The 27,845-nt window shown below is 43.9% G+C and overlaps 1 protein-coding gene across 6 annotated transcripts in view; it reads right to left on the reverse strand.

The window, feature by feature from the left end:
- CUEDC1 (CUE domain containing 1) overlaps positions 1 to 27,845 on the reverse strand; it is a 673,926-nt gene that overhangs the window by 56,902 nt on the left and 589,179 nt on the right. For 5 of the 6 annotated variants that reach the window (XM_086954843.1, XM_086954846.1, XM_086954848.1 and 2 more), the window contains 2 exons: positions 9,237 to 9,320; positions 4,035 to 4,127 (listed from right to left, as the gene is read on the reverse strand). In XM_086954843.1, the coding sequence (XP_086810969.1) occupies positions 4,035 to 4,127; positions 9,237 to 9,320 (177 nt within the window). The remainder of the gene's footprint in view (positions 1 to 4,034; positions 4,128 to 9,236; positions 9,321 to 27,845) is intronic. The other variant, XM_086954849.1, reaches the window with a different exon arrangement.

Below are 27,845 nucleotides of genomic sequence, written 5' to 3' on the forward strand. Positions count from 1 at the left end.
GCAGGTGACTCATCTGAAGAAATATCCTCAGATGATCAAATGGAAATAAAAACCTTTCAAGTATGCAGTCCGGTCATCACGTGTGACCACAGCAACTTAGGGAACTTGGCAGCAACAGTGTTGCCTAAGTGGGATGCTGAAGGTCCAACAAGCTGCCACTCAAACCTTTGAAGCCAGACATCTAGATCAATGCGCCCTGATCCCCTCTGGGGGCTCCCTTCAAGCAAGCTGTGATTAAAACAATAAAAACATAAAACACCATGTTTCTTCTTTGCTTTCACCCTCTTTGTGCCACAGAAACCCATATGCAGTTGTCGCACACTATAAAATTCTTTTAACAGCTAAAAGAAAAGTCCCTTTTGTATTCAAGCGTTGCATCCAACTCTACTGCTTTTGAAGGGTGAAGTTTCTTATGGAAGGTCGCAAAGCAGTTGGCAAGTTTCTTATAAGTGCAACTCAATCATAATGGGCGAGGTGATCTTTAAAGATCAATAGTTTAGCAATGTAAAGACATGAAATTCCTACACAAGGCTAGGACTAAATAGTTGCATATGTAGGGGTGTACTGCAAACTGGAAAGAAGCTACATTCACTTTGAAGCAGAAAAATCATGTGTGAGAATTTATGATAGGGATATGAATACATGCTTCTTGGATGATTAAAGAAGGCCACCCAGCAAATCTAGTGACTGCAGAACTTTATTAAAGCCACAACATTAGACGGTACGTTCCTGAGGAACTCATTCAAATATCTCTCAAACACCAATTGGCATCCCGGTTAGCAGAGCCTGATCTTGTGATCAAACGGTATCTCCTCCCCCTCATTAAAGAAACTTATTATCACGTCTGCCACCCCACCCACAGGCTTAAAAATGGGAGGGAAAAGGAAACCAATTAAAGAGGTTCAGAGAGAGACACAAAAGAGCGATCACAATATCGATCGGTGAACACCCCCTGGCATTCGTGGGCAAAAATAAATTCTTACACACGATTAAAGGGCTTCCAGGAATAGAGCTCCAGGGCCCTGATTTAGCCTGGCTCTGCTTATATTCAAATGGTCTGTCATGCTACCAGAAAACAGCTGACGTCAAAACATCTCAAAGAGTTTGATTAACAAGTCCTGGAGAAAAACTAGCACTGATCTCATAAGGCATGCTAGCACAACATTACATACAATATGTCCATTTCCATCCTAGGAGTGTGCCTTTAACTTTCAAGCCAAGATTGTTGTAATGAATATCGGTTACATATGAACTTCGAGGCTATTGTTACCTATTCTTAAGTGTAGGTAAGCAGGATGTAAAAAGCATCTGCAGCTCCAAGCAATAAACATGACAACAAAAAAACTCAAAGCGCAGAATAGGCTCAGACAATTGGCTACAGAATCTATGCTCTGTGGTACAGGTTTCTCTGACGGCATTTGGTTTTCCAGCACTTCAAATGAGAAACATTTCTGCAAGTATCCAGCGTAGGACAATTGAAAGAAAACACTACTGCTGAATATTTGAGACTCCTTTGTTTCTGCATAGAGTCAACCATCAATATGCAATGGGGCCACAACCATAGACCGACGAGCCAAGGCTGCCAGGGTCTGGCACACCTAATATCTGAAACCGGTAGAGCTCGGGGGCAGAGTTGATTGCTGGCCCACAACTAGCTCAAGGCACTGCTCTTTCCCTATCCTTAATAAAATGTTATGAAAAGGAATGCCAGAACTATTCTTCTGTTTTGCAGGGGACACTTAATGGACAGAGGGCATAAAATAAATCCAAATATTTTTTAGCCTAAATGTGAAAGCGGTACTGTCAAGAGTACAGACCAGATGTATGTCAATATCAACGCACTGACAGCCGAGAACCAAAGATATTCGGCCACTTCATTGCCAAATTCACCAATTATATTGCTTTTATTGAGATGTGGGGTTTATTCTGAAATAATTTTGTCAAGTCAAGCGATTCTAGTCATAGTAATATAACCAGAGTACTCAGTTTTCCTTAAATTAACTTTGTACCATAGAGACCAACAAAGATTTAATTTTAACCCATAACAGTTGAGGTTTTGTATTATTTAACAGGTATTCATTCTTTTCAATATTGTCTTGTTTAAGTGTTTTGAAGGGCTACATTTTGAGGTATTGCAGATGCTTTGACTTCCAGAAAGCTAGCTAAATGCTTGTGTGATATGTCTGACGTTCCTAAAATAAATATCACGTTCTGTATGTATAAGGCTGTAAAGGTGTAAATAGTCATTGCTTCTGTACTAGTATGTGCATTGCATTCTTTTAAGGGCTTGCTCTAGTGAATTTCTCTTCAACTGATGGATTTTCATATAGAATTTGAATCAGTGGGCTAAACTGGTCAACTGGAATTGTTCCCGTTGCCATTGCATTTGTAACATCTTTACAAACTAAGGCCCATAGAGCTCCAATATCTTTAATATGTTTAGACACATAAAATGTGTTTCTCTATCCACTTCACATATAAGAGATGCCCTGCTTGATGTTTTCTTAGTTTTCTTGGTAAGATTCAAGTCCATCTAGAGCTGGCTCCCAACTCACATCGGACTCAGTTTTATGTATTCTGTTTGGAGGATCCAATCACTTACTAAGCTAGAGTGGGGTTCCTGTGCATCTCCACGCCATGAGGCTGAAATTTTCTTTATCTGCTGGTTTGAATTCCACTATTCCTTATCAAACAGCTGAGGGATTAAACGTGTGGGTCAAATATGAAACCTGCAAACCTGTTGAACAAACAACCTTACAAAGGAGAATACAGTAACAGCAAAGCATTCCACTGGACAAACATGCAGTTTGCAATAGGGCCAGAAGGCCACTGGGGCAGAAAAAAATAAGACTACTTTAGTTATGGTTCTACTCATCTGTACATATAAGCAGACTGCAGCCAGATTCAAATTCATGAGAATGGTGAATTTTGGTTAATATCTAACTGAATTAATAATTTTAGTGCAACAATCACCATCTGCATGAGTAATAGCATGTTTACATAAACCCTACAATGATATGTCCTACTGACTTGCCAGACAACAGACTGATTTCAGGCCAGATATACTTGTCTGACACATTGGCGGATACCCCACTCTGGAAGGGACACAGGTTTACAACCAGTCAGTCCTAATGGATTTCATTGCACTCTTTAATAGGGGCAATGACTAAGTATTGTTATTTTCAGGACAAGGTGTTTCTAGGAGTTGCTCAGTATCATTGTCTATTTGGGACTGCCAAACAGTGAGATCATTGAGTTGCAAAAGATACAAAATGAGACAAATAGGCCACCCACGCAGCTAGAAAGACTGTTAAACGGTTATGTGATGTTAAAACTAAAACTTAAATATTCCCAGTTAGAAGGCACAACCTTCTGTTGATTAACTACACAAAGGTGGGATCCACTCCCATTAAAAATATTAATGCTGGAAAACCACTTGCAATGAAGACGCAAGTCAAAAAACACTGTTCTCGTAAACCTTCTGGCTCTTGCAGATGTATTGCTCCAGCTTGCTTGTATTTAGTTCTTCCCCACAAAACAAATAAGTAACAAATTAATAACCATAGTATGCCCTGTCCACAAAGATATCAGAATTCTCTGCGAGTAGTTGGTTTGTTGATATTTATATGTCAATATTTATACTCCCCAGTATTGTGATGTAGCAATGGTCATCTAGGAGGAACGAAGCCTACTACCAGTCACTACTTCACTGACTAAACCAATATGCTTATAATTCAAGCACAATAAGGCACTGCTTTTATGTGGCTAGGAGTAAGACTGCTGTGCTCGCCAACAGGTTAAAGTGATGATACAAGTGTAATTCACCAAATATTGCTTATGCTATTCATATGGGGGTGAGAGATTTATAAATCACTCTTTTCATCCTCCAAAACATTCCTTTTACTAGAAACGGATGGCCAGATCTGGAAGACCGATTATACATACATAGTAATAAATGCACCAAAATAACTTAATTAATGGGTACATGCCTATAAAATGACACCTAATGCCCCCGACAGATTGTGAATACTCACATTTTCCCATGTGTGTCAATTTATCCCTAAATAAGGCATCTTCTGACACTGTGCTGGTAGCCTCACTGGTTACAGAAGGGGGAAGCTGATCTTCTGAAAGACAAAAAACTCATTACATAAATACACACAATATGTAAGGTGAAATATATCACAAGCACAATCTATTCAATTGCCCAAAATGACTCTATAAACGACTCGTGATGAGTAATGCTTAACTTCACGAACGATGTGTCAAACCCGAACAGTGTGATCAACAAGGGCAACTTTTGGTCAGAACACTGGTTTAATCGTACGGCCTCCATATAAGGCAAAGCGCAACAATAAATTAACGAGAGGGGTGAAAAAATGGGCTATCGCTCAGCGCTCACCTGACTGTCAACACAAGATGTAGAAATTCGAAATATTCAGAGTGGTGCTCATAAGGGAAGAATGTTATGTTATGATATAGGTTATTTGTGCTTCTATAGCGCTCGGCTGCCCCAGCAAAGGGGCGTCCCGGCGCTTTCACTCACACAGACCAAACCCGGGAGCCCAAAGAGCGGGGGCTTAACTGCGGGTCGATAACAAAACTATTGCGGTGGAAAAAGATAAGTTTTAATCGCTCTCCTGAAGTCCATCAGGCTGTCTATGCCTCGAATCTCCAGTGGCAGAGAGTTCCATAGTTTTGCCGCTAGGTAGCGGAAAGAGCGACCCCCCGCTCTAGAGCTCTTTACACAAGGGGCAGTCACAAAATGCTGCTCAAAAGAGCACAACGCACGAGATGGTACATAGGGATTCAGAATGTTACAAAGCAGGCTGGGTGAAGCAAATTTAAGTATCTTAAATGCAAGACACAGAGTCTTAAACTTAATACGCTCTGCCACAGGCAACCAATGCTGCTTCCAGATAATCTTGAAGATAGAGCAACACTGAGGAAGCCCTAACAAGACTCTGGCCGCCATGTTTTGAGTGCGTGAAGTCGAACAATCTCGGCTTGATTGGCGCCCAAGAGCAGGGAGCTGGCATAGTCCAATCGAGATAAAATCATTGATTGGATAATCAATTGACGTGTTGCGGGCTCAAAGAACTTTAAAAGAGGTCTGAGCCCTCCTAGTAAACCAAAACATATCTTGGAGACCTTTATTGTATGAGACCGAAAACTAAGGGAAGAGTCCAACCACACCCCTAAATTCTTGACTTCAACCTTCGGCTCAGGAGTCTTACCCAGCGCCCTAGGCCCAGGGCACATCCAAACTTCGGAAACCCTCACAGGGTCTTATACATTTTATTATACCCAGTTGGCACACACTGATCAGTACATAAACATAATTTGCATTCATAATCCTTCATTCTTCCATTGATGTATTCCTTTAAATTCTGGACCCCACACGTCTGTATGTAAATTGACAAAATTTGTCGACGAAACAAGTGTTGGCTACTGTGACATTCAGCTCAGTGAAAAAAGCAAAATAAATGACTAGTGGAGTCCAAGATTTACATGCTGACATGTGGAGTCCAGAATTTAAAGGAATACAAAATGAAAGAATGAAGGATTATGAATGCAAATTATGATTATGTACTGATTAGTGTGAGCCAACTGGGTTTCTATACAAAGAAAAACAATACCACGTGGGCGATGACGATATATCCCCTTTTTCGGACAATGATCTTAAAGAATATGATATGATAACAGAAGCAATATTAGAATGTATTCCATTATACGCAGGGGACCAATGTAGGCAGGTGACCAGTCATGCAGAAAATAGCAGAGAACATAGTCATCCAACGTTTGCAAGGATGGAAGCTCAACCTGCAGAGTTTGAGCAATTCAACTGGCACTTTGCACTTATGACACCGGCAGCCTATTAACACAAAGAGCTCGATTTTTCTTGCATTATTTAATTAGGGTTCATCCAGTAATGATTTTGTAGTCTATATTTTGAGTCAAGACACTTCCTACTGTTTTTGTCTTTTAAGAGGATTGAAAGTTCAGAGGTCATTTTCAATCATCCTTTTGCCTCGACTCTGGATACAGAGATTTTTTAATTCAACAGAACAACGTCTTCCTTTAATTTTACCATGTGGTATTATTGTTTTATTGTAGATAGTGAAGTCATTTCTGCTGGCACTAGAAAAATGATTGTACAAAGAAATCCCAAGTACTTGGTAGTATCCAGTCAACCACTTTCTGAACTTCATACCACCTGCAGTGAGTAAGTATGGAAATATTGGTATTCCTGCTTTGCATTTCCCTATCGGTGTTGCCAGTTCTCACCAAGGAATCCCTAGCGATTATCTTGAACCGGGTGAAATCTGGTTCACCGGCAGACCCCTGTCCGCCTCAGATTTTTAAGCTGGGGTGGCCCGGATTGGATGACAAAGTACTCGCCCTGCTTAATCATTCCTTGGAGACGGGACATGTGGCCTCCGACTTCAAGGAGGCAAGGGTGATTCCTTTACTTAAAAAACCCAGTGCCGACCCAAATTTTTAAAATAATTTTAGGCCATTTTCCCAGCTTCCTTTCCTTGCCAAAATTCTGGAGCAGCATGTGCTGCACTCCTTCACCTATTTCCTGGAAAGCAACCATCTCCTTGAGCCCAATCAGGCGGATTTCAGAGCTCACCACAGCACGGAACTGGTAATGCTGTCCGTGCTGGATGACCTGAGACTCAAGGCCGATAAAAAAAACTCCCTGTGCCCTGGTCCTCCTGGACTTATCCGCGGCATTTGATACCGTTAATCATTGCCAACTTCTATCGCGGATAAGGGGCCAGGGGATTCAGGGCTCAGTCCTAGTCTGGCTGACTTCTTTCCTGGAAGATCGCTCGCAGCGAGTCAAACTTACAGACCTTGCGTCAAAACCAGCTAAGTTGACTTGTGGAGTACCTCAAGGTTCGGCTCTGTCACCCTCTGATTGCAGCACAGAACAGAATGGATTGTAGAGTCTATAACTATGCTGACGACACACAAATCCTGATCCAGATTGATGACTCAGCCCACTTGAGAATGCAAAACATACTCAAGTTTACAATTAGCTGGATGTCGGATAATTCGCAAAAAATAAATCCAGACAAAACCGAAGTCCCGGCAATTACGACAGCTGCCAATCCATGGAGTGATCAGTTCTGGCTGGCCAAATTTGGGCCACTTCCAGAACCAGCACTGGAAGTAAAAAACCTTGGTATCAAAGTTGATGCCCTGCTATCCATGGCACAGCAGGTATCATCAGTGGTGGGCACCTGTGTTGGCCTGCTACGCCAGTTGCGGAAACTCTCCCCGCTGCTGTCCTTTTCCACGCTTAGGCTGGCGGTTTCCGCTTTGATCCTGGCACGGTTGGACTACGGTAACTCCCTATACCATGGTCTCCCAAAAAAGCAAAATTACAAAAGGCACGATTCTCTTGTGATCTTGGCAACAACATCCATTGCTTTTAATGTGCAAATCCTTGGGTATGACAAACTCCTATGCGTCACAGAATGCAGAATCGTAGTCAGTCGTTATACACTGCAAGCATTCTTCACAACTGTAAAGTCACCCCCATAAAAATGATAAAAGTAAAGTTATTAAGCAATAACTAATAGTTAATTTTGACTGCGTGGGATAATCGACAGAAAACATACTTCAAAAGTAAAAACTGCCTTAAAAATAGGAATGTTAACAGAGCAGCATATGACAGCACAAAAAAGAATCTAAAATAGCAGCATTGCTGTTTTTTCTTAACATCTGATGTAATCTCTGATGTCTTCAGGACAACGGAAATTTGTTTTTCATTGCAGTGTGACTGCTGAAATAGAGCAAATGATTAAGAAAGATTCAGATTCCCTTTTTTGATCTGTGCATTTCCAAAAAGCACAAAATAGTCAAACGAAGCTACTAAAACCAAATGAGTATTTCTTGCACCAAGGTTTGGGAAGAATTGTAAATATCAGAAGTCCAAACAATAGAACAAGTTATAGCCAATGCAACAGTAAGCAAAGGACTTATTATGTCAAACGTTAAGAGTAATGAAAACCCAATAAGTAAGCATCTCAAGGTGGTACACTCCCTCAGGATCCTTCACAAGGCTTTGCCACCCCACCTACTGAGGCACATTGGAGACTTTCCATTGCACATCAGAACCATGTGGACTTTACAGAGTACCTTGAAGAGAGAAAAACTGCATTTTGAATTAACAATATTTATTTTGTGCCGGATACACAGCTCTTTATCGCGACATGGCATGCACCGCCTAGGCAAGACCTGAAAATAAAGAAATAGACAGCCGAAAGCAAGTGCCAGACTCGCTTAATCGCTTATATAGGCCCTCATTATAAGACTAACCGAATTTGATGCAGGGATACCAGGGGGCTGGTAACTACATTAACAAGTATCCCCACACCACATTCAGATTATCACACGTTTTCTCTCTGGATCGTGGAAATACCGACCCCACCCGTAAATATGTGATACTTTCACATGCATTCTCACCACTTACTGGAGAAAACCTTTGATATTGTCCACCTGTTCAGAACAGGCATAAATAGTCAGCAGGAGGATCAGAGGGGGTGGGAAGACGTTGGGTGGTAGGGTTCAAGGGCTAGGTGGTTGTTTGCTTCTTCCATGCTATGCTGCTGCAGGAGTCAGGCAGGAACTGAGATGCTCCCTAAAGTCCCTGCAGTAGCTAGGGAGCTTGCAGACCCAATAACTTCGGTCCCGGAGATACTTGTAATTGCGAGGAACAGAAATCCAGCCAGAGTTATCAATGAGCATGACGGCCCTACTCTAATTAAATCAGGTTCTGGTTATTTCCTGGCATTTCTCACATTCTTAGTTAGTAAACTGAAGGAGCTTGGCTAGAAAAGAACTGTGTAATAACATTATTGTCCATTCAGTACATTCCACAGGGTGGCTCTCTTTTTCTGCCGAGTCTGGAGAGAATGCGACTGTGAAACCATAATTTACCACTTTAACATTTTCGGTCTCAGAAGGCCCTCTTTTTTGCTATAAAGTTTCACCTTAGCCCTCCAATAGGCAAGAGGAGTCCAGGAGAACAGCAAGAGGCTAGCATTTGTTCATGTATAAGTGTGGAGCACCGCCACAGTGCCATATGTAGGGAACTTAAAAACAAGAGAACTGAAATCAGATGTACTATGCAGGAGTGGAATACAGCACTCAAAAATAAATGAGTCACAAGATTCAGGTCACACCAGAAACAGAATGATTCCATTATAACCTAAAAGTACCTGAAACTGCAGGAGAGAAACTGAAGTCATTGCTGACGGTAAAGCTGGCGGACTTGCATTTTTTGGACTCGTATTTCAATCGATCTGAAAAAGAAAAGTTGTTTTGTTATATCCCGAAGATGACGTGGTATCCGTACCAATGTAGCTTTCCAACATAGACTGGAGTATTTTGAATAAACAGGAAATATAGTTGGACTGTTTCCCAGAAAGTGGCAGCGCATGCCTTCCTTCGACTGTTTAGGTTTCACAAACCTCTCTGTTAAAGCAATCGCGGCATTGCATGTGGTCATCTTACTAGTGCTAACCAAACAACTTCTGTTAGTCTTCCAATGCTGCAATGCTGTGCTGCAAAACAATTTCATATCCTGAAATTCAATAAACTCTGAACGCACTTCATTTTACATATTTAAGGTTATCATTTCACGAATGTCTAAAGATAGCAGGAGTATTATAATAGAAACGTTTTTTGCTAGTTTCAAATTAAGACAAAATCAGTTTTGGCATTTTTCATTATTACATACATCATATCTTTCATGGTCGATGGTTTTGACATTCAATTGATCCCGCATGGGGACTGATTACTACGACACACAAACATATGGGTTGAAGGCTATTATGCCCTCTCACTCAGTTCATTAATTGGCAATGACCCACACGAGTCTGTGTCCATATACAGGTAACTTATGCAGATGTTGCTCGCAAGGTCTCAGAAGGGATGTGTGGTGCATTGTCTCCCCGCACGCGAGCTTGGGGATTCGACATTTCTGCCTTATTTAAACTGTGAATAACATGGGGTAGAAAACTAGGATGCACTGTGTCGTATGCTGGAGTTGTGCGTTTGGGGACGCCTGAGAGCTGCACTATCGTGGGATACCATGATGTACTTGCGCCGAATCAGGGAGGGACAACGCTAGAAGCTATCTGCGCTGGAGTGTGGTGAATGGTCGATAACTGCAATTTGGACTGACCCATTGGGTGTTTGGGCCCATTGCATTCACACTCGGGCATCCCCTGGGGCTATAGAGGGTCTAGGGAAACCACCACCCGGCGTTTCCGCCACTATTGCAGTTTTATGTGTAAAGGAGTGAAGTAGCATGGCACATGGCATGGAGAGTGGATGTTTGAGGATTCCTTGGGCTTCCTCCCCTTAGTATTCCCTCTTCCGCTGCACCCCACTTCTTGATTGCACCCACCCACGCCACCAGAGGGGGGTCAATAGGTGCCTTCCAGTGCACTGCTATGCACTGTTTGGCCAGGAGGAGCACTAGGGAGGCAAAGAGCATTTCGACTTTTATGTGCTTACAACGCTTACAGATACCAAGGGCGCTGCCTTCCTACGTGTAAAGATCCCAGAGGCCAGTGACCGTTCCTAGAGTAGTAGGGATGGTACACCATTAGCCGTGGAGGGACGGACAGTCCCACAGCATGTGAAAAGGAGGCAGCGGGCTCCTGACATCTTGGGCAGGCGAAGGTACCATCGGGGAAATACTTCTGAATCTTTGCAGGAGTGAGATAGGTCCGATGCAGGATATGTAATTGTATGTTTTTGAAGTGGTAGTTGCGGGATACCTTCTTGGTGAATGCTAGTGATTTGACCCATTCCCTATCATTAGGCTTTCCTGTTTTCAGTTTCTATTTTTGGTCAATTCTGGTGTTTTTTTTTGTGTGTTTTCAAGTGATTTCAATACCTTAAAAAAACATGGGTTATCAGTGGTTACATATTCTTGCGCCATTAAAAACAACAGAAATAGTGTTTTTCAGGTGTTGATGGAACTTTTAGCTTTTATCATGGTTTGCTTTCTGCACTGATAGTGCATGGTATATAGACACTGTACGTACAGTGTAAATGAGGTGCAAATACATTTTTACAAATCAAACGTATTGTAGTACACCATACAATACTTCTTCAGTGAGTCTTTGGTCATGCACGCTCACTCTTTCCTTCCCATGTAAACTTTTATCTCTGAAAAGCCCTCTCAATATTGGCACTTCACTTGAGACAGACAACACCAAACTAGCCAGTACACAATTTGCTAACTCTGGCCACTGACATAGCTTTCCATGCCAATAAGGGTACACCTGAAGATTGAGATTCTCTGCGAAGGGTTCTGCAACATATGCGTTGAACTGGGTGCATATGCCCTCAGAGTTATTGAAGCGGTCAAAAATGAGGCAGCAATTTTGAAACTCCCGAGAAAATTTCCCTTTACGGAAGGGATCTATAACTTGTGCAGAGTACCACAGTGAGGCTACATTGACTTCAAATGCCATGGTTGGTGAAGGGCTATTTCTCATACATTGTAAAATAAAAGTTTGTGAATTGCTTCTCAACATTTCTTTGCTTACCAAGTGGCAAGGACTCTAACATGGACTATGTTGCAGTAACAAAGTCACTAAAAGTGTCACCCAGGCTACTCTCAAGGAGATTTTTCACATCAACACCAATTTTTCTGAACACTTGGTAGACAAGGGTATTTTTAAATTCTAATTTTTTTATTATATCCACTACAGCAGTTATGCTTTCCTGTAAAAATCTAAGAATGAAGTAAAGTGAACTTTTTTCAAATCACTATCAATATGTGACTAAAAATCCTAACATTTCTTGCCTTTGGAATCTTCACTCAGCAAAAGTTCTGTAAATGGTTGCCACATGGATAATATAGCATTCATGGCCTCTAGGACTGAGAACCACCAGCTAAGTGACACAGTTGGTATGATCTTTCGTTGATGCCACACAAAGCACAAAATGAGAAATATTTGCGTTTTAGTTTCTGTGCACCAGAATGGACCAAAAAGTCAATAGCATTCTTCATTAACTCTGAAGATTGTAAAGATGCTTTTAGCATACCATATAACAAGTGGCAAGGATCTCTTACAGGGAAGCACTTCAGCTCAGATATCGATTTTGACAGGTCATCACACAACTTTTTCATATACATAGCTAAATCACTGCAAATACAAACACAATCACTCCAATCTTTGTTGAACTTGGTAAGAACTTTTTGCAGCAGCATTCCAAGTGACAATGCGTTCCATTTTTTCCAAAAGTCTGGTGTCATGTTTTCACCAGTATCCCAGATGCTTTGTGACTGCACTCTTTTCACATATACCTGTCACTATACCTTGCTTGGACTCTTTAAAGCTTGGGGTGTTTGGCAATTCACCTACTATCAATACTGACTCACTAGAAAAGGTGGCTGATGTATTAAAGGTTTTTACCCATTCTCTGTGGGTAAATGTGATGGTACGTATTGGGAAAGATTCTTATAAAACCTACATTTTTCCTATCAGTGAAAAACTCCAGCAAAGCCAACATATCAAATGTGATTCTGATATTTCTTGATTCTCTACAGTTTATAAAATACATAAAAACACCTAAAACATGCTTCTAACCCCTGTATCTTTAGACCAAAGACCACAAAACTGAAAAAAGGAATAAGAAACAAAATGTTACTGACGTCCCTAAACAACAAAACTCAAGCAGTCTTTCTTACTGCTACCTTATATAACAAAGTTACATTGTATTGGCCCCTTCAGGAAGAAATAAAAATGACGCTTTCCCTTTCCTTGAATGGCATTTAGTATGTGGTTGTGCAGGGCTTTTTTCAGTGTTTATAGGTTTACAACGGTGAGGGCTATTTCCCTTGTGATGGGGTTTTATCAGTTATTATAGGTTTCAACCTAAAGCCGGACAGCCTATCTATCAGGTAAAGGCCTGCAAAAGTCGCCTTCCCATTGTTCCCTGAGGGATGCAAGTGAGGGTTGCTTAAGGGATCGTATAGCTTTGTATATCCAAGTAACTAGGTGCCGCCCTGGGCCCATCTGTAGGATTGTGTGAAGGACCAGGTGAGTAGGGGGCTCGTCTTCTAACGTTTGCCAATGTTTACGACAGTCATTTAGAAGCGGACTATGCAGCAAGAACTGTCCCCCTGAGAGCTCAAAGTCATTCACGAGTGCCTCAAACGTCTGCAATTGTCTGTTAAAATAAAGTGCCCCAACTTCTGTCAAGGTGTGCTCCGTCTAAATGAGCAGCATTCTCTCCGTGTAGTGTGCATGACCTTTGGGTAGCCCTACCAACGGCAGGAGTGGAGAGTATTGGGGGAGTGTGGGGGGCACACAATTCATTTTGAAGATGCGTGCGAGACAGGCTTGTAATCAGCTTAAGTGGCCTGGCCGGGATGGGGATGGGGTGTTGGGTGCAGCTCCCGGTAGTAGCATGCGATGGACGGCAAGGGTTTGTAATTGTCCAAGTGCAGTGGTCAGTTCTCTTTGTGCTCGACTCGCTGTCCAGCCGAACACCAATTGTAATTGGGCAGCCAGGAAGTAAGCCTCAAAGGATGGCGAAGCTAGCCCTCCTTGGTTGAGTGGTAACTGCAACTTTGGCCGGGCGATACGCCTGCGGCCAGATCCCCAGATAAGGATCCCTAGCAAGGCATCTTACTCGCTGAAAAACGATTGAGGGGGAACCACCGGGAGGTTGGAAACGAGAAATAGTAGTCTTGGGACTAGGATTATTTTGGCGATCGCTACATACCCGTGACTGCGAGTGAGAGACCCTTTCAGAAGTGTACGGATGACCTAATGCCCGCCATCAGCTTTCGATAGTGGCCTTCGTAGATGTCCTGTGGTGTGTGATACAGTCGAACTCCCAGGTACCGTACTGCCTTAGGACTCCACGAAAGGTTAACATTACCTAGCCTCAGCTGACACGGAGGCATTGCCTGTACCAGGGGATAAACTGTGGACAAGGCCTAATTAACTTGTAGTCCAGCCACTTCCTCAAAGTCCTTCCAAATACGTGTTATATAGGTGAGGTCTGCTGCAATATCCCGGACGTATATAAGAACATAATCAGCGTATAATGACACTGTATCTATGGAATTGGCAATAGGAATTCCCCACTCTTCACCCTCGCACGAAGACAGGCTGCCAGGGGCTTCATCGCCATGGCGAAAAGGAGGGGGGATAGCAGACACCCCCGATGGGTGCCACGTTGGACCGAAAAGGAGGCAGAGAGGAGGGGGCCTATTCGGACTCTGAATGTGGGCGCCTTGCATATGAGCCTAGTATAGGCCTGAAGGCGAGGTCCTATCCCCATATGTTGCAAGACCCGTAATCAGTATGCCCACGAGAGAGTACCAAAGGCTTTTTCCAAATCCAGGACCAGACACGCCGCACGAGGAAAACGATCAGGGATCTGGTTCTACAAGTGGAACAGCCATCGGATATTGGAGGAAGTATTCCTGCTCGGCACAAAACCATTCTGATCCGGATGGATCAGCTGTGGAAGGATAGTGGCATACCGATCAGCCAGGATTTTCCCGTAGATTTTATAGTCCGCAGGCAAGAGGGCTATGGGCCGGTAAGAACCCAGCTGTTGGGGATCCCTATCCGGTTTAAGAAGAGACACTATGACCGATTTGCACATGGATTGGGGCAAGGCGCCTTCATCTAGGGCTGCTCGGAATTGCCTCTCCCGCTGGGGGACCAGTTTGGATGCAAAGGTGCGGTAAAATTCAAACGGAAGGCAGTCTAATCCAGTGGCCTTGTGGGTAGCTAATGCCTTCATAGCATGTCTGATTTCTGTCGCTCGGATGGGGTCATCAAGGTCTCGACGAGTGTCACGATCAATCTGGGGTTACTGGTGTCGAGCCAGAAATTGGGAAAGGGCCTCCTCAGATATCTGAGCTGGTCAAGCATATAATGGTGTAGTGCTCCTGAAAGGCATTCAGTATTGAGTCTTGGGAGTACAGTAAGTTACATCGAGCATTGCAAACAGCCGTGATTGGCGGATGGGTCGAGTCCTGCTTGGCAAGCCAGGCAAGTAACTTTCCTGCCCCGTCACCTTCCCTGCGAGCACGTGCCGTGTATGCCGCAAAATGATACCTACGCAAGCTTACTAAAGCCTCTTTGTATGCTGTTTTTGCAGCGGCAATTCGGGCCGTCGTGTCTCTGTCTGGGTTAGTCTCCTTTGTAAGAGAGGCCAGGGTTTGCTTTGTTCTTTTTATGTCTGGCTCCAGGACTTGACGGACTCCTACAACTTGTCAAATACATGTGCCCCGAATAATAAGTTTAAAGGCGTCCCATTCCACCGCGCGCGTGTCTGCAGTATCAGGGTTCGCCTGGAAGTATTGGCTGATGTGGTCTGACTGTTTGAAAACCGGGTCGTCGAGACATTCCCTGGGGTGACGCCATGTAGGGACAGGCAGGTGCGGCGGGCAGCATCGCATCGGGAGTGTGTGTGCGTTTTGGTCTGATATGGTCCTGCCTAGGTAGACTGCATCAGAAATGAGAGGTAAGATAGCGGAGGAACAAAGATAACTGTCCAAGCGCACGCTGAGTGGAATGAGTAAAGCATAGCAGTGGGGTTACGAGTGCGCCAGGCATCGTTGAGAGACCAATGACGCGCCAATGTCGCAAACCGTTTTGCCTGAGCCGCTATGGGGGACGTCGGGGGTAGGGGGGTGGGATCTATCCAGTGTTATGTTTTGTATGCAATTATAGTCCCCTCCTAAGATCCAGGGGACCTGTTTGTATGTGCTCAACGGGGTAGAGAGTGCGTCCCAAAAATTACTTTGGTCAACATTGGGCCCATATATGGTCCCCAATAGGACTGCTTGGCCGTCCAGTCGTCCCTGCAAGAGAAAGTATCGGCCATCAGGGTCAACGGTACGAGACTACTCTTGAAAGGGAACACCGGGGCGTACCCATATAAGGGCGCCACGAGCAAAGGCCGAATACGTAATAGCGCATATGATTCCCCACCAACACCTACGCAGCTTTGCCATTTCCCCTGCTGTCAGGTGCGTTTCCTGCAAGACCGCGATCTGCGCATGATGACGCTTGATATAGGCATAGACTGAGTACCGTTCACAGGCGGTGTGCATCCCACGCACATTCAGTGTAAGGATGGTGATAGTGCCATTTTGTGCCATCTGTATGCGTGCATGGTGTGCAGGGCTGCGGGGGCATCAGGATCCTCCAGAGGACCCCGAGCTCTAAGCTGTCCTTACAATGTCCGCGCTGCTATGCTGTTGCTCCTCGGCATGTTAACGGGGACACAGTGCAGAGCGGGTGCACTCAGTGGGGGAGAGAACTGGGGTGGGGCAAAACTCAGCCCCAATGCGGGGGACTTATCGACAAGGGCAATACATCCAAACTAGCCCTCAGCTGGCACAAGAGCATCAACACGTTGTGGGGGGGTGTCTGTGAGGTACCTCAGCTTGTGTGGTATGCGTGCAAGTTAATGGCTACTCGCTGGAGTGGTGAAATGGCTAACCAGACCTAAGGCGTCATGTGGGCGCGTGTGTAATGAGGTCGCACGTGCTGGCACCAAATAGACATCTCCTCCCCCCGGTACTTTCTTCCACTGACGAACATCCATTCATATCAGGTCATCAGTGGATCTTGGGGTGACCACGCGCAAGGCCACTGTGTCCACTTCGGACTGCGTTGCTTTGCTGTTTCCTTCCTCCTCCGAGGTGAACATGTGAGGAGCCCGTTCAATGTATGTTGCCGGGGATGCGGGTCGGAGGCTCGCCACCGCCTTCAGGGCTTTCCGTCTTTCTTGAACAATTTGTTCCAGGTCTGGCGACCCCAGGGTGCGCGGGAACGAGTTGGAGGTGCACTGTTGATTGCGTCGTCATCTGGACCCTGGCACTCCTGTGTGTTGCTCGTGGGTATACTCTGCACGGGGACCTGTGGCACCACGCTAGTCCAACCAGTCTTGCACCTCCTCCGGGGTCACAAAGAAGTGAGTGATACAGTCACGCATGACTAAGACGGGCGGGAAATAGCAGGGAATATTGCAGCTTTTCTGTTCTAAGTTGCCGTTTCACTTCCAGGAAGGACGACCTTTGGCGCTGGACCGCTCTGGAATAGTCAGGAAAAATCATGAAGGTTCTGTTCTCCACTTGAAGCGGCCCCGCCTGACGAGCAGCCAATAACACTGCATCACAGTCTCTGAAGTGCAAGAATTTTGCCAGCATGGGGCGTGGCGGAGCCCCCGGCCGGGGGGCGGTGTGCCGGGACACAATGAGCCCGCTCAATTGAGAAGAAAGCTGACCGCTCTGCATCTGGCGTGAATGACTTAGTCCATGTCTCCATGTACTCCACTGCATCCGCCTTTTCAATTCCCTCTGGCAGGCCAAGGACACGTGTATTGCAGAGTCTTTACCGACCTTCCAAGCCGCCGATTCATTCTTCCATGGTAGACATGCGGCTTACCGGCGTTTGTATTGTGTCTTGATGAGCCTGTACCATGGGCTGGATGGAAGTGACAGTTTTTACAGTATCTGAGACCTTGTCTGACAATTTTCGGTGGTCATCGCGGAGGCGGCTGATGTCAGTTGTCAGGGTGCCCAGTTGCTGCTCCATAGAGAGTCTGAAATGCTCTACTGCCTGTAGAACCCTTTCCAATTTGGCCGAGAGGGAGACATCTGTTGTTGTGACATCATCCTTAGGGGGCCCCGTAGAGTGACCGCTGACAGCATCTGATGTAGCCCCTGGGCTGCTGCCGTCGCCCTTGGTTTACCCATTCTTGCACCAGGGGTCGCGCAAGAGCCTCTGGTGTTGACTTCCAGGCGAAGTGTCGGCGTGACCGATCCCGCGTCTCTTGACGTCGTAACTAGCCGTTACCCCCCTGTCAGCGGAAATATTTCAGGAAGGAGCCAAGGTGTGTGTGGAAGTCCGCGGATGCCAGTAGGTATCTGAGTGGGCATGCAGCAGGCAACTGGGGTGGACCTCCGAATTAGGCCATATCGTGTGATCAGGTGAAGCACATCCGGTTCTTCTTGGCGCCGAACTCTGGACTACCACCGCCCTAACAGTGGAGCCACTCGCAGCACCTCTCCGCACAGGCGTCAACTTGGTGTTCAACTTCTCCAGGCAATGGGGTGCTGGGACAGACCCCTGCACCCGTTCTGCAATCACCGGGGCCCCTGGCTGTCAACAGATCTCCCAGAATAGGTCACAGTGTCAGGCTGTGGTCAGGATGGTATTCCCACAGTCCCAGTGCCCCCAGGGAGCCGATGAGGAACTTCCCCTGTTGCAGTCAGGCTGGGCCTCTCCTCATTGCTGTGTACATGACTGTCCGCTCTAGATGGTTCCCACTCCCCGGCAGACGCTGCTGTGGGTGCCAACTGTGGGTGTTGATGTCGTGTCACTATTCACTTCAATATCATGTGTCCCGCCGGGCCGCCATCTTGAAGTCAGGCGGGCCACCCAACGGTTGCGGCCTGCCTCAGATTGCACTGGATTCACCGTGCCTCTTGCGGACCCGCCAACCTCGCAGATCGCTCTCACCTGGGCACCACCTTTAATCCAGGGGCATGAGAGGCCTGCCGCAGGGATCCTTAGCACGGCCCAGCAGCGGCAAACAACTTCAGCCTATCAGGTTGGCGACTACGCCCACGAGGCCCCCGCACCCACTGGGCCGCCCACGGCGCCGTCTGGACTGCATGTGAGCTGGGGGTCTCATCCGCTCCTGGGGCGGGAGACAGTCAAGGATCAGGTGGCGGTCACTCCAGGCCCCTAACGTTGGCGTGGCGCGGTTGCGCAGTGCACGTACTTGTACACAGCGGTCCGGTCCCTCTCTTGCTGCTGTTGCTTTGGCGGGGGTGCTGCTCTGTTTTTCAAGTTCCTCCCCGGGGTCTCGAAGGTGCTGCAAGCCCCCAGCAGCTCAGGCCCCATGGCTAGGATCATCCGACAAAACGGCTGCAATTTTGTATTCCACGCCGTCCCCTCTTCTCGCAGCCGGATTCCTATCGCACCGAGGCATCACGTCCATCGCCAGTGTTGGTATTGGGTGCCTGACATGATTCGGTGCCGCTGGACGCCATCAACAGTCAGCCGGGCTACAAGGTAAGGTGCGAGGTGGAAGCCCTCTCACAGAACCTCAGCTAGGCACGTCCGCTATGGTGGGCATCTTGACCACGCCCCAAGACGAAATCAGGTTTATACAAGAGTCTCGAAGAGTTTCCTAAAATTGTTAAGACAACTTTCTGTATGCAGCTCAAGTGGAAAAGGATTCCAAATGTTGGTGGAATCTAACAACAAACAATGGCAAAGCCAATTGATATTTATTGGCTTTGCCAATGTTTTTTTAGCAATGTTGCGAATAGCTGAAAGTAATGTAAAAAATCGGGTTGACACAGCCAGAATTGTCCGTGTTATAGCATTTTTTCCAGTTATGCTGCACTGAAGTTAGCACGGTTATATAATATGGCTAAAAACATTATCAAAGCCAATTGATCTTGCATAGGCGAGACCAACTGGCTTTGCCAATGCTTGGTATGGAATCCCACATGAGAAGTTCTACGTTTTTATATAGTGTTTACAATAGCTGAAGTGCTAATGTTCTAGAATGGAGAATGCCCTGGCCAAGGTGTTAATCTGTCCAGATTCAGAAGCATTTTAGGACCATACAAAAGCTGTGAAAATGTACCATATAAATGCAATGAATATAGAATAAGTTGTAAGTAAACCGAAAAGTCCATAGTTTACAGCTTTTATTACAGTGATACTTTAGGTTATGTGTTCCTTTGGGTGCACTGGTTACAAAAGAACCAAAAAAGCAGACCTGGCTGCTTGTTTAGTGATTAAACATAGTAATAATCAGTGTTCAGTGGGATTTCGAGACCTTTTGGCCTCCTTGCCAATACACCTTTAAAATCATTACCCTAGAGCCTGCAAGGTAATTGTACTTGTGACTGCTTGTTTAGTAGTTAAATATAGCAAAAATAAAAATCAGGGTTCAGTGGGTTTACTACACCTTTTGGCCCCTGTGCCACTGCACCTGCTGCACCATTCAAATCATGACCCTAGTGCTTATAAGGTAAATGCACTTGTGACTGCTTGTTTAGAAGTAAAATATAGAAATATTCGGTTTATCGTTTGTTTCCAGGGCCTTTGCACCTGCGCCTCTGCTCCTGCTGCACCATTCTATTCATGACTCTTGTTCCTGCAAGGTAACTGTACTTGTGACTGCATGTTTACTAATAAAATATCGCAATAATCAGTGATCAGTGGGATTTCCTAAACCGCTTTAACCCCTGAAATCACGACACTCGTGCCAGCAAGGACAAATGAGGAAATCGTATAATTTAACATTATTAAATACTTATGAACATTCATCTTATCAGTTAGAACCTACCTTTTTAAATCATTTTTCTTCCTCAACTCTTGACTATGTGTTGGTCTCTGACCCTGTGAGAGACCTTTTTTTTCACTTTAAGACTATTTTACTCATTCAGTGACCACGCTGCAATAACCTTTTCTATGCAATCTGTAAAGAAAGCTCATTGTGCCTTTAAACTTCCTATAAATCCAGTAATTGCAAGAGAGAATGGGATTGTTGTAAAGTGGGAAAAGGTAGACAGAGATTTTTGACCACTTAGTATCCAACTGTTTTAGAGAGATAATGCTTTGTCTGGATCCAGTTTTACACAAAAGCATGATTTCGGATTTTAAACTAATTTTAAACGACGTTAGAAATAATTTAACCCCCTGCTATCCGTAATGGCCGGCGCAACAAATTCAGTTGGTTTGATGCAGACTGTGATAAAACATTGAAAAGTTTACATAAAGCATTGAAGTCTAAGCCCCGAAATACAATATTAGTTAAAGACTTGCAGCAAGCTTATAAGAAAGCAAGAACCGCCAGGCTTAAGAGCTTAAAGGAAGAATGGTGGGAAAATCTGCAGAAGGCTGCAAAATTAAAAAGCTCACAACCATTTTGGTCTTTGATCAACGCACCGTTTCTAAAAGAAGAGGAGGCTATGACCACAGACAACAATGTTGACCAGGAATATTGGGTAACACATTTTGAAGGTCTTTTCAGAGCAGAAGATAAGATAATTTTACAACCTAGTTCCCAAAATTTAGAAAGAGAGGAGGTTGCTACTAGTTTTACTCTTGCGGAAACCATGCTTTAAAACAATGTAAACAAAGGCACCGGGACTGGATGGAGTCCCTATTGACTTGTTCTTAGATAACCAAGATCTTAAGGCTCCACTCTTACACAATGTTTTTAATAAAATTGCCCAAACAGCAGCGCCACCATCGTGGCAGACAACTGTAATTGTCCCAATATATAAAAAGGGGGATAGGTCGATTGCGAAAAACTACAGACCTATCTCTCTGATAGATTCTACTTCAAAGCTAATGGGCCAAATGATTTTAAATAGACTAGAGGATTGGGCCTTGGAAAAAAATATCATCATCCCATGCCAGTTTGGTTTTAGAAAAGGGAAAGGCACTGTGGATCAGTGTCTGAACCGGAGTCTAATCATAGCAAAATACACGGCTGCAAAAAAAGGTCATCTCTATTTAGCCTTCATAGATCTGTTTGCAGCCTTTGACTGTGTGGCGCAGCCTTTGACTGTGTGGGACAGCCTAGGCTGTGGCAGAACATGGAGGCTATGGGAATGGACTTGAATATTATCAATATTATCCGTGACCTGTATTCAGGTGCCTCAGCTTGTGTTCGCTATGGAAAGGATGGTAAATGCACTAGATCTTTTAAAATTGAAAGAGGCATGAGGCAGGGCTGTGTTCTTGCCCGTTTTTTATTTGTGCTCTATACCATTGGCGTGGAATCTGCACTGTTAGATTCCACCCCGGATGTCCCTTATATTAATTCGGTACAAAAGGGGGTGGCAGAGTGAGCTAAAAAACGGTGATGGATCAAACCCAGATCTTTTGACTGGGTGTGAGTGTTTGATTGGTTCAGATGCTCCGTCCATCACCACCCCCTTTTGGACCGCTTTTGGCCGCCATAAGTGTGGCAGGGTATGCTCAGACGTGAGTCCCTTGCTCACTTTGCCACTCTCTGAACTGGGGTGGCAGAGTGGGCTAAAGAACGGTGATGGATCAAACCCAGATCTTTTGACTGGGTGTGAGTGTTTGATTGGTTCTGATGCTCCTTCCATCACCACCCCCTTTTGTACCGCTTTTGGCCGCCATAAGTGTGGCAGGGTATGCTCAGATGTGAGTCTCTTGCTCACTTTGCCACTGAACTCAAGCAAGCTCTGAACTGGGGTGGCAGAGTGGGCTAAAGAACGGTGATGGATCAAACCCAGATCTTTTGACTGGGTGTGAGTGTTTGATTGGTTCAGATGCTCCGTCCATCACCACCCCCCTTTTGTACCTTATATTAATTCAGCACAGGTCCCAATTTTAATATATGCAGACGATACTGTGCTTTTAGCCCGTACTAATAATGCATTGCGTCGCCTAGTCTTGGAATATACGAAATTTATGAATAACCTTGATATGAAAGTTAATTATTCAAAGTCTTTTATTTTAGAAGCAGGTACTAAGCAGAGAAATCATCCACAAATTATTACTGAAGGGGGAAGACTGGGAGCTGTTGACAGATTAAATTACCTGGGGATAATGTTTGACCCCCCCAAGCTAATTGGCAAAAGATGATTACTAACCGAGGGTCACAGATGGAAAAGAACATTGGGGCACTAACTAAATTTATTTAAAAACTGGCTTAAAACCTATAGATGTAATAAAACAGTATATCAGGCTAAGACCATCTCTGCTGCCACTTATGGAGCAGCTGTCTGGAGAAAGAGAGATTGCTCAAAACTGCAGATTATTGAAGATAACTTCTTAAAAAGGCTCCTCTCTTTACCAAAGGCATGTGCCAACTATAAGTGCCGCATGGAATTGGGAGCACCCTATATTACAGATAAAATTGCAGTGGCACTGATCCTCATGTGGCACTCAGTATGGCGAAAGGAGACCCTTGCTGTAACAAAAAAAGATTATAAAGGATGTGTTGAAACTAAATGGGGTAGGTATTATCACGTGGTTAACGTAGGTTGAAACCGCATTGAAAGCAGTTGGCCTACATCGTCTTTTTTGGATCTTATTACTTGTTGTTTCATCTCTAAAAATGATCTAAAAGCGCAATTACTTTCTAGCAGGCAGATAGGAAGAGAAATTAAAAACACAAATTTGTCGACAGTAAGAACATACTTGGCTTCTCAGAGTATGCAAATGGACAAAAATATAATATATCTTGCTTTGTCACTAATCTACAGCACAGGTACATTCCGTGAGATTTCGATTACATTATATTCCGCTTATGTTGGGCTCCCCCCCTAATGTTTATACTGTCTGATCTCCCATTTTGTCCGTGATCAACGATCTGTACAGAATGATTTACATTCTTTGTTTTTTTTGTAAATTTTATTCAGAAGAAAGGAAATGATTTAGGATTCCCATTATGAAAAAAATGAACTTTAAACTGTGTCATGTAGCCCTTTATTACCTGCAACTATTACCCAACCCTTTTATCTGTTTCGCTTTGCCGTCTTTTGTTATCTGCCTTAAAAAAGAAACGTTCAATCTGCTAAAATTATATTTTGAATAATGAATCAATGTATTCTACTGTGTAAAGAACTAGGAAATTAGTTTTTAATGTAATAATTTGTATATTTTTTATATTTTATCGTAATGCTGTGAAATGTCTTCTTTACTTTTTTAACTGTAGTATACTTTTTATGCCTTCATTGTGTTGGCGAAATAAAGTTGTTCTGACTGAGGAAATCATTTACATCAAGTAGCATATGTGACGAAAAAGTCACAGCTGCAGACGGAATACATAATCGTGTAGCAAACAAACACAAAAGTTTTCATTAGAAGTGCCTTTATACTTATCCAACTCTCCAAAACTAGTTGCCACAGATGTCTTAAACAAAGCATTTGCTTTACACATCAAAGTGAAACCCAAGCAGTGTTAAATTGTGCTACAGTGTGGCTGGCTCTTTCCTGTGCTTGACAGTGAATGAGCCATAAATAGTGTAAATAGCTCAAGATCACCATATGTTAGGCTGACGCAAAGACTGAAATGCGGTTTTGTACTTTAGTTCCTAAAAAGGCAGTTTCACAAATTAAATTGACTCACCAAAGAGGAGGAATTTTGCAAAAAAACGTGCAAATGTTTTGTGTTGCTGAATAACAAGATAACTTTTGAGGTGGCTATGTCTAAAATAAAATTTAAAAAAAGGCACAAGCAGGCTCCATGGAGAAAGAATGCTGCATTACACTTTCCTATAAACGCTCTAACTTTAAAGTCAGCTGAAAGCAAAACAAACATTAGGCTCCCACACAAACATCGCTTGACATTTGACCTCGGTCTTTGAATGCCCAGGAAATGTGAACAAGAAGTGAACAAGATTTAAAGGCCTACTTTTTACAGAAAACGAGTTTGTTAAAGAATACTGTAAACACGGGTTTAGCATGGGGAGGTACAAACTCGAGCTCGTACAGCCTAAAGGATATAAAGCCAGCAAATGGAAAGGCAGAAAACGTGAGTTACAAAACACAAAGTCAGTAGCAAGCCACAGGTGGAATGCATTCCCAGGTCAACTTTCTAATAGTCCCCAAGATGTCTTTCACATAGCCTGCTGTGTGGTCTGGTAGGCGTCAACCTAAACAGGCTTTGTGGGACCAGGAGCCTTATGTACTAATGGACTTTGCTGTTGTAAAATCACAAACTTTGCAAATGCCTAATCCAAAGTTGTAATGCATCAAGGCACATTACGATTTACAAATATCTTTGCAAGTGGCAATGTATACTTTGCCATAATTTATGAATCTTTGGGAAAAGGTGAAGAAACATGCCACCTTCAGCCTCTCCCAGCGACCAGAATGGAATGTAACAATGATTAGCAGATGCAGTTAGAAGTTGCAAACCACTGATTGAATAACACCTGAAAGAGGGTGGAATTCATTTGTATTGATACCTTCCCCTCTGAATGTAGGTTGTGAGGTGGAGCACATAGCAGTAAAGTGGGCTGCAAATTTCTCTCACGATTACACCTAATCTGGGACTGCAATAGCAAAACAAAAAAGTCTTATTGAGACTGAAAACAGGAAGGGAGTGTTGCTTAATGTTGCGTGCTTCCATAGTGCGTCCCAGTCCTTTCCATAAGAATGGCAAACCAAATCCAGCCTCATTAATAACTGAGCAGGCTCGTGTGTATCCTACAGAAATTCAATTTTCCACGCCGATGGATAACTACATCTATAGAAGTACAAAATAACCTCGAGGTTGCAAACCAGTGACTACTTAATGACCCCAGGGCTTTGTTCACCAGGCACTAGGCTACTTCTACATTATTTTGAAAATGGGTTATCATTCTGTTCTTAAGGCTAGTAAACACAATTATTGAAAATGATCTTGCTTTGCTGTTTGGAGTAGGTTAGTAGCACAAGTTCTTAAACACCTCACTTAGGCATGCCCTAGTTATAAGTCATAAAATCTAAAATTGCTGCTCTTCCACGCTGGCAAATGTTAGAGCTCATTTCATGAAGTCACTTGTAGTACCACATCTCCCACTCAAGAGCCCAAAGCAACACAAGTCTAAGGCAGCTGACAACCAATCCTACAAAATAATAACCAAAACACAAAGTAAAGCAATTTATTCTGTAAACTTTTGCACCTAAATATACAGATTGGAAGAACTTTGTTAAACTTTGCAGTCTTGATTAGATTGCACTGGAAATATTTATATGGAGTAACAATAAGCAGCAACAGTATATATAGGTGCAATACAAAAGGGTAAATATGATTGCATGTTGTAACAAATGCTAAAATTCAAGAACATATTTGTTGCTTATAGGCCTTTACTGGCTTCCACTATAAGGTGCAAGATGAAAAGCCTCATGTTAACAGAGCTGTTTCAATCCGGTTGAAGGTACCTCGCTGCTGAAAATTTTCTGTTAATATTCCCCACTAGTCTAGACATCTGTGAACCCACTTCAATTGCTCTACATTTTATTTGTGCTATTCCAGCAGCAAGGCTCAGTATCTCCACCTGTAGTAAGGTGGAACAATTGATCTCTCACCAGGATAAGGTTCAAGATGCCTATGAACCACGTGAATGGGTCCTGTGAGGGCACAAGCTGCTGCTTCACCTTTATACTATGAATATTGGAATCCATATTCACAAACAGCTAATCCAGGGATTTGCTGGAGAATAAAGTCGTAAAATTGGTTTTACTGCCTAAGCAACCCTTTCACCCAATAGGCTTACAATCTACATACTGTAAGCAGTACCCCTTCTTACCATGTGTAGAGAAGTGTGAAAACTGGAGAGACACTGCCCCAGAAATCTAAACGGTCTCTCACCAATCCACATCCCTTTGGACCATCTCCAGTTGTCTGAATATAGATGTTTAGCATGGTACACACTGTAAATGGCCTAGGTATCCTGCTAGTGCCCTCCTAAACTAGGACTAAATTGTTCCATCACTGACTTGTATTCACTTTTGATTTACGATGGAACTTTGTAACATCAGTTGAAAAAAGAGCACCTCACAAGACTTTGGAACTGCTGTTTCCTTCGATGCCAAGACTAAGCCTAGAACAAGGAAATGACATCCTGCTGTGACCTGCCTAAGGGCTACCCTGTCCTGATGGGAAACAGCAATATCCCCTTAGAAGGATCTTCAAGGATCACAAGTGTAGGAAAATGCCCCTTTGTGAAATATTTACCCCTAATTTTAGCTCGGTATTTGATGTGATTTTGACTGGAGGTGCACTGGGTTCCTGCTAACCAGGTCCCCAGTGCCAGATCCCTTTCCCAAAACAGTACAATTATACCCCAATTGGCAATACCTTTAGCACCCCCTGCAAGTCTCTAGTAAATGGCACCCCTGGTACCTAGGTTCTGAGGAACTCAAGAAGGCCCCTAAGGGCTGCAGCACATATTGTGCCCCCCTAAGAGACCCCTCACCAAGTGCCCACAGACTGTCACTGAAGGCTGCGTGTCTTGGTGCAGACATTTATTTATTTATTTATTTATTCAAAGTTTTATATAGCGCGAACAAGATCTTAACAGATATCAGAACGCTTCACAGGGGGGGGGAGTGGGCAAACAGGAGGGTGAGTAGACATAATAATTGGGTACAGTATAGTGAACGGTAGCATAATAGGATAACAGTCATGTGCTAATAAGATACAGGTAAACACTTAGATAGACAGTAAAATAAGGCGGTGCAGAGTCTTTGATCTAACTAAAATAGAGATCATGAAATAGCAGAGAACACTCAGATAGACAAAAATATAGGACGGTGCTGAGTCTGAGCTAGCTACAATACAGTTCTAGAGATAACAATAAACATTCAAATAGACATTATGATAGGGCGGTGCAAAGACTTTGATCCAGCTGCCATAGAGATCAGTGGATACCAGTAAACCCTCAAAAGACAATACTATAGGACGGTGCATAGTCTTTGATCCAACTGAAAAGAGGTCAGTAGGTCATGAACATAAAACTATTGGAACATTAAGTATCCAACCTTACAAGAACGGTGCAAAGTCTCTGAGCAGCAACAGTAAGGATCAGGTGAACTTGGCCATAAGGATGGTTTTCACTTCTTTCTTGAAGAGTACAGTGGAGGAGATAATCCTCATCTGTGTGCCATGCCTGCAGACACTGCATTCAGTATATATATATAATTCACCCCTACAGCAGGCCTTACAGCCCTAAGGCAGGGAGCACTATACTTCATTGTATATGCCCCTGTGCTGATCAGTTCAATTACTGACATTGCAAGTGATCAAGGAAACCATTTTAAGAACATGTG

Source organism: Lissotriton vulgaris, chromosome 2_1 (genome assembly GCF_964263255.1).
Source record: "Lissotriton vulgaris chromosome 2_1, aLisVul1.2, whole genome shotgun sequence".
Taxonomy (NCBI): domain Eukaryota; kingdom Metazoa; phylum Chordata; class Amphibia; order Caudata; family Salamandridae; genus Lissotriton; species Lissotriton vulgaris.